The sequence below is a fragment of the Jaculus jaculus genome, chromosome 3, assembly GCF_020740685.1.
Source record: "Jaculus jaculus isolate mJacJac1 chromosome 3, mJacJac1.mat.Y.cur, whole genome shotgun sequence".
NCBI classification, from domain to species: domain Eukaryota; kingdom Metazoa; phylum Chordata; class Mammalia; order Rodentia; family Dipodidae; genus Jaculus; species Jaculus jaculus.
In genome coordinates this window covers 179,074,130-179,086,732 of record NC_059104.1, presented here as the reverse complement: position 1 = coordinate 179,086,732, position 12,603 = coordinate 179,074,130, and the positions used below count along the sequence as shown (strand labels likewise).

The 12,603-nt window shown below is 52.3% G+C and overlaps 1 protein-coding gene across 8 annotated transcripts in view; it reads right to left on the bottom strand.

The window, feature by feature from the left end:
- The window catches only part of Mical2 (microtubule associated monooxygenase, calponin and LIM domain containing 2), a 236,690-nt gene that overhangs the window by 65,386 nt on the left and 158,701 nt on the right, over nucleotides 1–12,603 (bottom strand). For all 8 annotated transcript variants that reach the window (XM_045144944.1, XM_045144945.1, XM_045144946.1 and 5 more), the window contains 2 exons: nucleotides 3,864–4,044; nucleotides 577–743 (listed from right to left, as the gene is read on the bottom strand). In XM_045144944.1, coding sequence (XP_045000879.1) covers nucleotides 577–743; nucleotides 3,864–4,044 — 348 coding nt within the window. The remainder of the gene's footprint in view (nucleotides 1–576; nucleotides 744–3,863; nucleotides 4,045–12,603) is intronic.

The following is a 12,603-nucleotide window of genomic DNA, read 5'->3' as shown; positions in this document are numbered from 1 at the left end:
GATAAGTGCTTTTAAGCAGGCCCAGGGGTAGCATTGGGACACTTGCTCTTGGGACATCCCATAAAACTGCATACTGCTTACCTCACCTGCTAATGAAAAGTGGCCATGTGTGGGAAAAGTGTTTATTACTGCGTAGATAAATCTGGGTGCATCTCATGAACCCCACGGATCAGTGACATGTGTGCAGCCCTGAAGGGCACATGCTAAGGTGGTCTCAGGAGTCCATGTTTCCCAGAGCCATGATGTCCAAAACAGACAGGCTCCCGTCCCTTCCCTTGGGGACTACGGGGTACTGGATGTGCCCTTGAAGTAACTCCTACACAGGAAGCACGAGGAAGGTTGCTGTAGGCAAGAGGGACCCGGAGCATCCATCTCTGGCACACCGACACATCCCACAGCGGAGGAGGCTTTCAGACAAATTCCCACAAGGGGCTCCAAAACTTCTCATGGAGTGACAGCCAGGCCTGGTTCTGTCCCCGTCCCCACTTGAATCTACAAAGGTTCCAGCCCCTGGCTAGGAGTGCCCCTGCCCTCTTTTAGTGTCCCAGAATGGACCCCAGTGGACCCTCTGCTCACCAGTCACAATGTGAGGCTCCTCAGGTCGCAGTGGAGAGACTGCTCCGGTCAGCGGCTCCCTCAGGGAAGTGTGCCGAGCTAGGGACCTTGGCAGAGGTGGGGACTCTGTCCGCCAGTGTCTCTCTTCACAGGCCTGGTTGCCACCATGGTCCGACTCAGTATCAGAGCTGGAGGGAGGGACAGGAAGGTGAGCTCCAGTCATAACATGGCGACCTATTGCCCCCCACTGCCCCTTCTGTAGACTTCAGGGGTCTGGGCAAGACCGGTGGCTGTCACCTCTTTGCCCCACTCCAGCCTTAGCTTGGCCATGGCTGCATTATGTCCCTCAGAAACATATGTTAAAATGATAGCCTCAGGGCCCAGCTTGGGACTGTGTTTGGATGTTTAGAGATGTGGCCTGTGGGAGTTTGAATTTATGTCCCCCAATCGACTCAAATGCTTTTAATTTTTAATTTATTTTTGGTTTCTTAAGATAAGGTCTGGCTCTAGCCCAGGCTGACCTGGAATTTACTATGTCTTCTCAGGGTGGCCTTGAGCTCACGGTGATTCTCCCACCTTTGCTGGGATTAAAGGCGCCACCACGTCCAGCTCAAGTGTTTTATTCAAGCTGTAACTTGGATTTCTAGCTGCCCATTCTCTCTGTCTCTCTTGCCTCTCTCTCTGCTGGCAAATAAATCAGCAAAAGGATATGAAAAAACTGTGAAGGACATATCCCGTGGAATTTAATTTTTTTTGCATATGTACACAGTGTATGCATGTTTGCATGTTTGCATGGGTATATGCATGCATGTAAAGGTCAGAGGCTGAAGTCATGTCTTCCTTAATTATCTCCACTTCATTTACTCAGGTAAACTCTCTCACTTGAACCTGAACTTGCTAATTCCACTAGGCCAGCTAGACAGCTTGTGTGTGTGTGTGTGTGTGTGTGTGTGTGTGTGTGTGTGTGTGCGCACGCGTGTCGCGGGGGGGGGGGTCCTCTGTCTACACTTCCTGAGCATTGGGATTAGACGCAGAGCACTATGCACTATAGTCACCTTGCATTTACGAGGTTGTTGGGAATCTAAACTCAGGTCCTCACACTTGCAAAGCAAGTGTTTTATCCACAGATACCCCCCAATTCTCTTTTGATTATCCCCAGAGTAAGATGGGAACTCCTTACCCTTCCTAAGCTGCCTGCCTCCCTTCTCTCCCTTTTTTCCTTCCTTTCCCCCTTTCTTCCCTCTTTCCCTCCCTTTCTGTCTGCTGCTTTCCTTCCTTCTTTCTTTTTTTAAAAAAATTATTTTTATAAGTATTTATTTATTTGACAGAGAGAAAGAGGAAGAGAGAGAGAATAGTGTGACAGGGCCTCCAGCCACTGCAAGTGAATTCCAGATGCATGTGCCACCTTCCGTATCTGGTAACATGGGTCCTGGGGGATTGAACTTGGGTCCTTTGGCTTTGCAGGCCAGCGCCTTAACTGCTAAACCATAAGCCATCTCTCCAGCCCTTTCCTTCTTTCTTCTTCCCTTTCGCCCTTCCTCTTTTCCTCCCTTTTTATTCTTATTTTTTTTTCTTTGAGGTAGGGTCTCACTCTAGCTCAGGCTGTCCTGGAATTCACTATGTAGTCTCAGGGAGGCCTTGAACTCATGGTGATCCTCCTACCTCTGCCTCCCTTGTGCTGGGATTAAAGGTGTGAGCCACCCCACTGGGCTCTTCCCTCACTTTCTAAGCTGGCTTCCTTCTTTCCTTCTTTCTTTTTCTCTCCCTTCTTTCCTCCCTGGTACTGGGGATTCAACCAAGGCAGCAGGCCTGGTGCATGCTGGGTAAATGCTCTACTGCTGAACAGTGACCCGTGACCCTGTGTCGTCTTCTCCCCATCACTGAGTTCAGCCTTTCCAGCCTTCCATTCTCTCTCACACACCACGCTGCCTCCCAGCTGGGGCCTGTCACGAGCCGCTGCCACTACGTGGACTCCCCTTCTCTCTTGTCCGTCCTTTCTTGGCAGCCCATCCTCAGCTGAAATGTCACCTTACCTTAGGGAGGCTGGGATATCGTCACCTCGGATCCACACCCACCCACAACAATTAAACTCTGCAGCCCCTCCCACAAAAACTGGGGCCTGCTTCCCACCCTGTTGAGTCTGGGCTGGCCATGTGACTTGCAGCAGGCAATCAGATGGTATGGGAATGGAGCTGGGCAATGCCATGCTGGTGCTTCCAAAGACCAGAAGGGTTCTACGCTTAAACCAGCCTGGCTGTTGGACGAAGATGTCAACACACGGTCCAGTGGACCTCTGTCACCCCATCTGACAGCCAGGTGGGGTGCAGATGCAGAGCCCAGCACGCCCAGGGCTGCCCTGGGGAGAGGGGTTCGCCCAGCTGCTGGTCCCCAGCCCGTGGGGGTGGGTAACGGACACAGGGCCCTTCCCCGGCCATCTCGCCTGCTGGCACATACATGAGGGTTTTCACAGCAGGAGTCTTCTCATGTACTGGTTGTCTGACTGGTTTGATGAACAGCGTGTGACAGACAGCAAGGGTGCTATACACTCAGAGTCTGGGAATTAATAAACAATTGATACTTGTTGACTGACTTTCTGAATGAACCCTGTGTGCCTTAGTGGGGGCAGACACTGCATTTCTTTAAAGTTCTTTTTTTTTTAAAATTTTTATTTATTTAAGAGAGAGACAGAAAGAAGCAGAGAGAGAGGCAGATGTATAGAGAGAAGGGATGCACCAGGGCCTCCAGCCACTGTAAACAAACTCCGGACACATGTGTCCCTTGTGCATCTGGCTTACATGGGTCCTGGGGAATCGAACCAGGGTCCTTTAGCTTTGCAGGCAAATGCCTTAACCACTAAGCCATCTCTCCAGCCCCAAAGTTCTTTGTTTAATGTTGTATTTACTTGAGAGAGAATGAGGAAAAGGCATGGAGCACCAGGGCGTCAAGACACTGCAAATGAACTCCAGATGCATGTACCACCTTACGCATTTGGCTTACATGCGTCATGGGGAATTGAACTTGGGGTCCTTAGGATTGGCAGGCAAATGCCTTAACTACTAGGCAATCTCTCCAGCCTTTCCCTTCTGTGAGAAATAATGATTACTAATCCTTATAGGATTTACTATGCCCCACACACTGCTCTACGCACTTGATGGATAGATGTGAGTTTTTTGAGCCTTTACAACTCCCTCAGAGGCGGGCACTATGACTGTCCCCATTGGATAGATGAAGAGAGCGAGTGGAGAGATCCCAGGGGCAGCCCCCGTCCCCGCCGACCGCTGCCCCAGCCTTCAGCGGGATGGACATACCTGCTGTCCTCGCTGGTGACCAGCACACGCACAGCCAGCACGTCCTGCCCGGCCGCGTCCTCTCCGGGGCTGATCCTCACCGAGGTCCATTCAGAGGGCAGAGGGGAGGTGACGCCCCCTTCCGTGTCGCTGGGCGGTGGCTCCGAGACACTCTTCGGTTTCTTGGGGGAGGTAGGCTCATCTGCTGGGAAAACAGTGTCTACAGAGATGGCGGAACAGATGGCCCAGCAGGGCACCTTCTCTTCCCGGCATCCGGGGGGATGCTGGGGCAGGTCTGGGCTCTACCTCATGTTGCTCTTGATCAGCTACGCAATGCTCTCCCTAGACGCTTTTGAGCCAGCCTCCCTCCCTTACTCTGTAAGGCTCTGGCCAAACGTCACCTTCCCTGGTCCTGTTAAATGCCATTCACGTGTCCAACACTCTCTTCCCTTTGCCTTCTTTTTTTAAAAACAATATTTTATTTTTATTTATTTATTTGAGAGAGAGAGAGAGAAATAGGCAGAGAGAGAGACAGAGAGACAGAGAGAATGGGCATGTCACATGGGCCTCCAGCCACCGCAAATGAACTCCAGATGCATGTGCCCCCTCGTGCATCTGGCTTACATGGGTCCTGGGGAATTGAACCTGGGTCCTTTGGCTTTGCAGGCAAACGCCTTGCCCGCTAAGGCACCCCTCCAGGCACCCCTTGTCTTCTTTGTGCGTGTGTGTTCGTGTATGAGATCGGGCAGGCACACGTGTGCCGCGGTGCTTGTGTGGAGGTCAGAGGACAACTTTGGGTGTGGCTTGTACCGCCCCCCTTGTTTGATGCAGGGTCTCTTGTCATTCACCATCGGCCTCCAGCCTCCAGGCTGACCCTCCTGCCCCCAGCTCTCGTGCACTGGGGTGACAGATGCTTGCACTACAGCGCCCAGCTTTACTGGGTTCTGGGGATCTGAACTTAGGTCCCCACACGTGCACAGCAAGCACTTTATCCACTGAGCCAGCTCCCCAGCCCCACCTTCTAATAAACTGTGTAATCTTCTTCTGTCTCTCATCTCTTTCCCGGGCTTGGAGTAGATGCGACAATCCGCCTGTTGTTAGCATTATTCCTTGCAATCCAGGTGCTCGCTAAGTGCCTCTTGGGTCGTGTGCACGTGAGCCCCAGCAACATGCTGGCCACCAGCGCGTGGGCAAGCTCCTCAGGTCATGGGGGAGCAAGGGCTGGTCTACTTCTCTAAGCTGCCCTCCGCTCCCTCTAGCCCCTGGCCCCTAAGTGTGGGTGAATGATGCCTCCCTTTGCTATGTTCTCGACTCTATCACCTACTGTGCTGGGTCCATCCTATTTAATATGTAGAAGGCTGTTCTGCATGAAGAAACCCTTTCAATGCCCCCACTTCCAGTCCATTCACTCTTCTATCTGGTGGTGATCATGGTAGTTGTGATGATGGGGTGGTGATGGTCGTGATGGTGGTGGTGATGATGATGGTGATGGTGATGTTGCTGATGATGGTGATGATGGTGGTGATAGTGGTGATTATGGTGGTGATGATGGTGGTGATGATGGTGGTGATGGTGATGATGGTGGTGGTGATGATGGTGGTGATGGTGGTGGTGGTGATGGTGATGATGGTGGTGGTGATGGTGGTGATGGTGGTGGTGGTGATGGTGGTGATGATGGTGGTGGTGATGGTGGTGGTGATGGTGGTGGTGGTGATGGTGGTGGTGATGGTGGTGATGATGGTGATGGTGGTGGTGGTGATGGTGGTGGTGGTGGTGATGATGGTGGTGGTGATGATGGTGGTGGTGATGGTGGTGATGGTGGTGGTGATGGTGGTGGTGATGGTGGTGATGGTGGTGGTGGTGGTGATGGTGGTGGTGGTGATGATGGTGGTGGTGATGATGGTGGTGGTGATGGTGGTGATGGTGGTGGTGATGGTGGTGATGGTGGTGGTGGTGGTGGTGGTGATGGTGGTGATGGTGGTGATGATGGTGGTGGTGATGATGGTGGTGGTGATGGTGGTGGTGATGGTGGTGGTGATGGTGGTGATGACGGTGGTGATGGTGGTGATGGTGGTGATGGTGATGGTGATGATGGTGGTGATGGTGGTGGTGATGATGGTGATGGTGGTGGTGATGGTGATGGTGGTGGTGATGGTGGTGATGGTGATGGGGGTGGTGGTGGTGATGATGGTGGTGGTGATGGTGGTGGTGATGATGGTGGTGATGGTGATGATGGTGGTAATGGTGATGATGGTGGTGATGATGGTGGTGGTGATGGTGGTGATGATGGTGATGGTGGTGGTGATGATGGTGATGGTGGTGATGGTGGTGGTGATGGTGGTGGTGGTGATGGGGGTGATGGTGATGATGGTGGTGGTGATGGTGATGGTGGTGATGGTGGTGGTGATGGTGGTGATGATGGTGGTGTTGATGGTGGTGATGATGGTGATGATGGTGGTGGTGATGGTGATGGTGGTGATGGTGGTGGTGATGGTGGTGATGATGGTGATGGTGGTGGTGATGGTGGTGGTGGTGATGGTGATGGGGGTGATGGGGGTGATGGTGATGATGCTGCTGATGGTGGTGGTGGTGGTGATGGTGATGGGGGTGATGGGGGTGATGGTGATGATGCTGATGATGGTGGTGGTGATGGGGATGGTGGTGGTGACAGTGGTTGTGGCAGGTGTGATTGGTGGTGGTATTTGCAATGGTGGAGGTGGGAATGGTGGGATTTGTGATGGTGGAGGTGGCCAAAGGACGGTAGTAGCTTACTTTCATCAATCCTGTGGCTCCATGTATGCCAGGAATGGTTTGAGCATCAACACAGTCACTCGCACCGTTATCTGGGAAAGCATTTTGTTGATCCCCATTTTCCTGATGAAACAACGGAAGCATGGAGAAATAAGACACCACTGTCCCAGTAGGTGTGCTTGTGAGCTTGAGTTCTGTCTGAAATAGGACCCTGGTTTTTTACTTGCTTCCTGTGATAGCTACATTCTGTCCTGTGGCTTTGAAGTCCTTCTTACTCAAGCCGGTGGTTCACACCCCCTGCTCCAGTGACAGGAGGCTTGTCTGACAGCCTTGCTTAGGCCAGTGGAAATTCGTGGCTGTGGTGTAAGCGGGGGGCGAGGGGGGGGCTTTCAGCAGACTTGCTGGCTTGTCTTGTTACTCATGTTTCTGGGTTACCACTAAAGAACTTGTTCCCAATGGCTGCCATTCCTGCAGTGTGACTCCCTGGTTGAAGGTGCATGGGACAGATCTGGAAACCCCTGTGGCCTGGAGCCCAGCCCCACTCAGACTTGCGGCCTGAAGGGCCCACCCAACCAACACCCAGACTTGAGAAGAAGAGAGAGAGGTTACATGCCAGTGAGATTTGGGGAGCCCCAATTCTGTGTCTGGTCATGTGTGTGTGCAAGCACACATTCATTGCTTACACAGAAGGTACCCTCCAGACATCCAAGTCTAAGTGGGGGGCTGGGAGGTGAATGACCCTCATTGTGCCTACAGCCATGAATCCCTTCCTGCCCCACAGGGGAGCTATGACATATGCACAGATATCTACACTAAAAAGTAAAACACCCCAGAGTCAGGCAATGAAGAGGCAGGAGAGAAGGGAAGTCTACACAGTAGACTTCTGGGTTGAAGGCACCATCTTAACTGAGTTTAAAGATGAACAGGATTTGATAACCAGAGCACGGGGTCCACCAAGGGGTGGCCTCTCAACAAAGGCAAGGTTGGGAAACTAGCGTTCTCATGGAAACCAAAATGAGTTCCCATGGCTGGAGGGCACCACACACACACACACACACACACACACACACTCTTAAAGAGTAGGATCTCACAAGTACAACCATTGTGGGTTGAAGAGGGGCCAGCACTGTTACATTATAAGACTATCCCTCTAGGGCGGAGTGGAAGATGGCCTGAGGACCCCACAAGGAATAGGGGAGAGTGACAGGGGCCGCATGCCGTGGCTGCAGAGGTTGGGGTGGACGGCGCCAGGATGTGGTGATTCCAGACCAGACCTGCAGGAGCGCTTGAGTCTGCTTCTCTGCGTCCCTTCCAGAGTGGCAGCCAAGGGCTCCCTCGGGCTCCTGGAGCAGGGCGGGATGGGCATAGTTGCCCCATGGTCCCACCCCATCAGAGGGACAAGATTCATGTCCTCAAAGTGAGGCCTGGACATCAGGGGACAGGCTTGGGTAAGGCAGCTAGAAGCTGCCATTTCCTCTGGGAAGCCTCCAGCCGTCCCTAGGGCCCATCGGTGCCCTCAGAATGACACTGTCAGCTTTGGGGGTTTCCCACACTGACGCCCCATTGCTCCTGATGGAAACAGAAAACCCAGAGAGTTTGGGACATGAATACACTGATGGGCTGACCCAGGCTGCTGGCCCTGCCCCTGCCCCTGCCCTGGGGCAGGCCCAGAGAGTGGGCCTGTGGATACACGGGCAGACTTCCATTGCCCTGAAGGCAGGGTCACTCCTGGGCCAGGGTCCTATAGCAACAGCGTGAGTGCACCAACCAACCCGTTCAACTAAACGCAAAACCGAGGGAAGCCACACCGTTGCCAAGCACTGATGAAGGCGGAGCCAACTTGCTCCCAACCACCCTCAAGCCCCCATCCTAACCCTGGGACCGGCACCAAGAAAATGCCAGCCTCACATGGGCTCCAATAATTAGGTATCAGAGCCCCAAAGAAGACTCCCTCAGGACACTGGGCCCCTATCATTGGCTGAAGTGTGGGGTACAGAGTCTTCCCTATAAAGCAGGCTAGGCTGAAGGACTGGGGATTTAGTCTTGGACCCTGGCTCTCTTTCTTTTGGCACTTCTGCCCGGCCGCTAATATGCATCCTGCCTGGCCAGCCATCAGCCTTGAGCTCTGGGCTTAGCCAGGACGTATGCCTGGATTTCTGTGAGAGAGGTGGGTGAGGAGAACCAAGTATTTCTAGAAGGTAGCTCTTCACCGTCCTCAGCAACTCAGGAAGACAGAGAAGCAGCCCTTGGGGCTCACATCCTACCCTTTTGTTCACACCCCCAGGCTAGGCAGCTGCACCTGGTCTCGGCTACTGGGGCAAGCGACTGTGCTGGGCAGGGGACAGATCCCAGCTGGAACCGCCTTGGTCAGCTTCACCCCAAGCCCAGGTTGTTGGGGTGGGACAGTCCCCACCTGAGCCCTGGTCACGATGTGTCACCTGGTTTCCTGTGGCAACGAGAGGGAGGAAAGGGTGGATGTGACCTGCTGTGGCCTTGTGGCACCCCAAGCTGGCACTCATTGTCACGGTTCCCACGGGGATCGCTGTCGCCTTCCAACCTTAGGCATGTCTCTGAGGGGCGCCGCCTGAGCCTGCCTGCCACTGTGTGGCCCCTTCTCTGCTAGGCGGTGTGTGTGAAGGGGATACCCTCAGAAAGCAGCATGGGAGACAAGCCAAAAGGCTTTGTGGGGGTGGCAGGACACAAATGTCCACCTTGTGTTTCTCCAGGGCGTCCCCCCTGAACCACAGCGGGATGCCAGAGAGAGCTTCCCGGCTCAAGCTCGCTCCCTGGTTTGAGGCCCAGGCCACAGGGCATATCATCAGTATTATTGAGGGTTTACTGTGTGGCCTATGTATGTGTTCCTGCCCTCACCAAGCTTCTGGTCTAACACAGAGGCAAACACCCATGGCCAGTGGGAGAATCCCACCATCCAGGGGAGGCAAATGCTAAGTCAAACTGCCCAGGGAGGGCTGGGAGAGCGCCCTGGTCAGGGAATGCAGGTGTGGTACTGGAAGGAGGCGACCTGAATGAACGACCTGGCGCAGAGAACAGCCACAGCGAAGGCTGAAAGGCCAACTGTATCTGGAGGTCTGAGCAAGTGGCCAGATCATATCTGGAACCTCTGAATCCACTTGGCGCCTTTGGTGTTTACGTTGCACGAGCTGGTGTCAGATCTAACTCAAAGGATCTCTCCAGCCGTGAGTTGAGACCAGGCTGAAGGGAGCAGGCTGGAGCAGGCCTCGTATCTGTGACCATGCAGCGACCAAGGCCAGGCAGCATTGCACGAGCTGGTGTCAGATCTAACTCAAAGGATCTCTCCAGCCGTGAGTTGAGACCAGGCTGAAGGGAGCAGGCTGGAGCAGGCCTCGTATCTGTGACCATGCAGCGACCAAGGCCAGGCAGCATGGCCTGGGAGAGAGGGGCAGATTCTGCATGGAATGGGCATGAAGTCGAGAGAAAGCAGACTCAAGAATGGCTCTGAGGTTGCTGAAATGAGCAACAGGAAGAGAGCAAACTGTTGGTTCCAGTAACAGAGCAGGCCAAGGGCAGAGGCTGGGGAAATTTCCTGGGGGAAACTGGGCTTGGAGATGGGCCTCTGAGTTGGAGATGCCCAGCAGGTATCCAGGTAGAAGCGGCCAGGGGCAGCTAGAAACACACACAGCCAGGGCCCGTGCCCCCTCCACTCAGCTGAGGCTCTCGAGGCAAAGCAAGGCCTCTGGCAGGAGGTGGGAAGAGCGGGAGCTCCAGAGAATGAGAGAGCTAGAGAGCAAAGATGGTGCCACCCAGCAGGCCCTGGGACTTTGGTTCAGCGGTTCACCATCCTGCCTGGCGTTCTGAGCCTCGGCTAATCTAGCTCACCGAAAGGAAGTCTTCTGCGAGCATTCCCTCTGGGTAGGCAGAGAAGAACCATCCGGAAGCCAGCAAAGTGCTCGGGCCTCACTTTCGCAAAAGCCACAGGCTTTGTCAGCCCACTGCATAACGCAGACTTGCCCATGCCACCGACTAAGAACAAAGGGCCTGAAGTCAAAGATGGGGCTTGGGTCAAGTCCAGAGCTCCCTCCACCCAGCAAGATTCCCTTCAGAGCAGGCCTCTGGCCTCAAGCTTCTCTGCTCACTCACAGTGAATGGTCCTGTAACTTGCCTGCCTAGCATCAGCCAGCCGCTGTCCCAGCATCCACTTTAATAATGGTACTAATTTAATACTAATATTTAATGTTTAACCTCCAGGCTGCTATCAGGAGCCAGAGAGTTAATGAGGTGCTTGGTCCAGAGCCAGGCACAGAGAAAGTGCTAGAAATGTAACCGCGGTTCCAAGAGCAGTAAATGAGGCAGAAACTGCATTGACTTAGGTGTTTGTTCTTGTTTTTGGTAAACAGTCTGAGCGTTCACGGGCATGAGGAACGGCGCACGTGCTCTAGATGTCCCACTTACTCTACTTGCTATCCCAGCTGCACAGAGAGTTACCCCTTCCGCTCTGTTATTTCTGAGGATCAACTTCCCAGGGAAGAACTTTACCGGCAAAGAGGTCAGAGCCTTCCTCTCAATCGTTGTGTGCATGTGTGCACACGTGTGTGCAGGTGCACGTGCACATGTGTTTGGAGGCCAGAGGTCAACACTGAGTATCTTCCTCAACCACTCTCCACCTTAATTTTTAAAAATATATTTATTCTTACTTATTTGAGAGAAAGAGAAATAGGAAAGGAGAGAGAGAGAGAGAGAGAGAGGGAGAGAGAGAGAGAGAGATGTCATGCCAGGGCCTCCAGCCACTACAAACGAAGAACCCTAGATGGGTGTGCCCCCTTCTGCATCTGGCTTACATGGGTCCTGGGGAATCGAACCTGGGTCTTTTGACTTTGCAGGCAAGTGTTTTACCTGCGAAGCCATCTCTCCAGCCCTCTCCACCTTACTTGTTGTGACAATGTCTGTCACTGAACCTGGAATTCACCTCTGCTAGATTAGTTGACCAGTAAGCTCCACCTGTCTCTACCTCCCTAGTACTGGGATCACACATGCACACCCTTTGCCTAGCTTTATGTGGGCGCCAGGGATTAGAACTCAGGTCCTCACGCTTGCACAAAAACTAGTTTACCCACTGCGCCATCTCCCCAGCCCTGTCTTCCCAACCCCAACCACTGTGGCCGTGTTTCTCTGCAGAAGGTGTCTTGGCTTGTCCCAGTGTATGTTTTCTCAATACTAAGTTCCCATTTCCCCTTACCATCCACCACACTTTTTCCATTAACAAGAGTAATCCACATTTCTCTGGAAGCCAAGAAAGAACACTTTTGTGAATACTTCTTTTCCTCTCTCCCTTTAGTGCTAAGTTTACATTTGCCGAAGTGGAAAGTATCTGTCCACAGCCTTTCCACGTTGTCACTGGGCCGTGATGCAATAAAACACTAACTCCATCACTCAGAGTGCGGGAGGCTCCAGGAATGCTTATGATGAGCTCCTTAACACGGCACTGGACTTTTCGATGACATTTGATTCAGATTTTCTCCAGCCTGACTGCCTATTTAATATTTTAATTTTTAGTCTTTCATGATGCTTTATTTTTACTATTACACGATGCTTTTAAAAATGTAGATGGTCAGATTTGTCTCATGTCTTTCCAACAGGTTTTTTTTTTCCTGTTAGAGGTTTAAAACAGAATTATTACCTCATGATCTAGTCAATATTTAATTCCATCCAATATGCCTAGATAACATAAATATTACAATATTGGTTTGGTTTTGAGATAGGAACTTGCTCTGTTGCTGAAGGTGACCACTCCACTCCCTCCACAGAGCTGGCTTCCACCTATGAACCATCATGCCTGGCTAATACCAGGAATTTCAATTTGATATTCAATTGTATTAGTCTTATTTTTTTTTTTTTTACATTTAGAAAATACTTTGTTGGTTTTTGTAATCAAACCCACATGGATAAGACCTTACATATTTTATTAGTCTAATTTTATAGTGTTATGTCTTAGGGTTTGGGGTGTAGCTTAGCGCTTGCCCAGCACATGTAA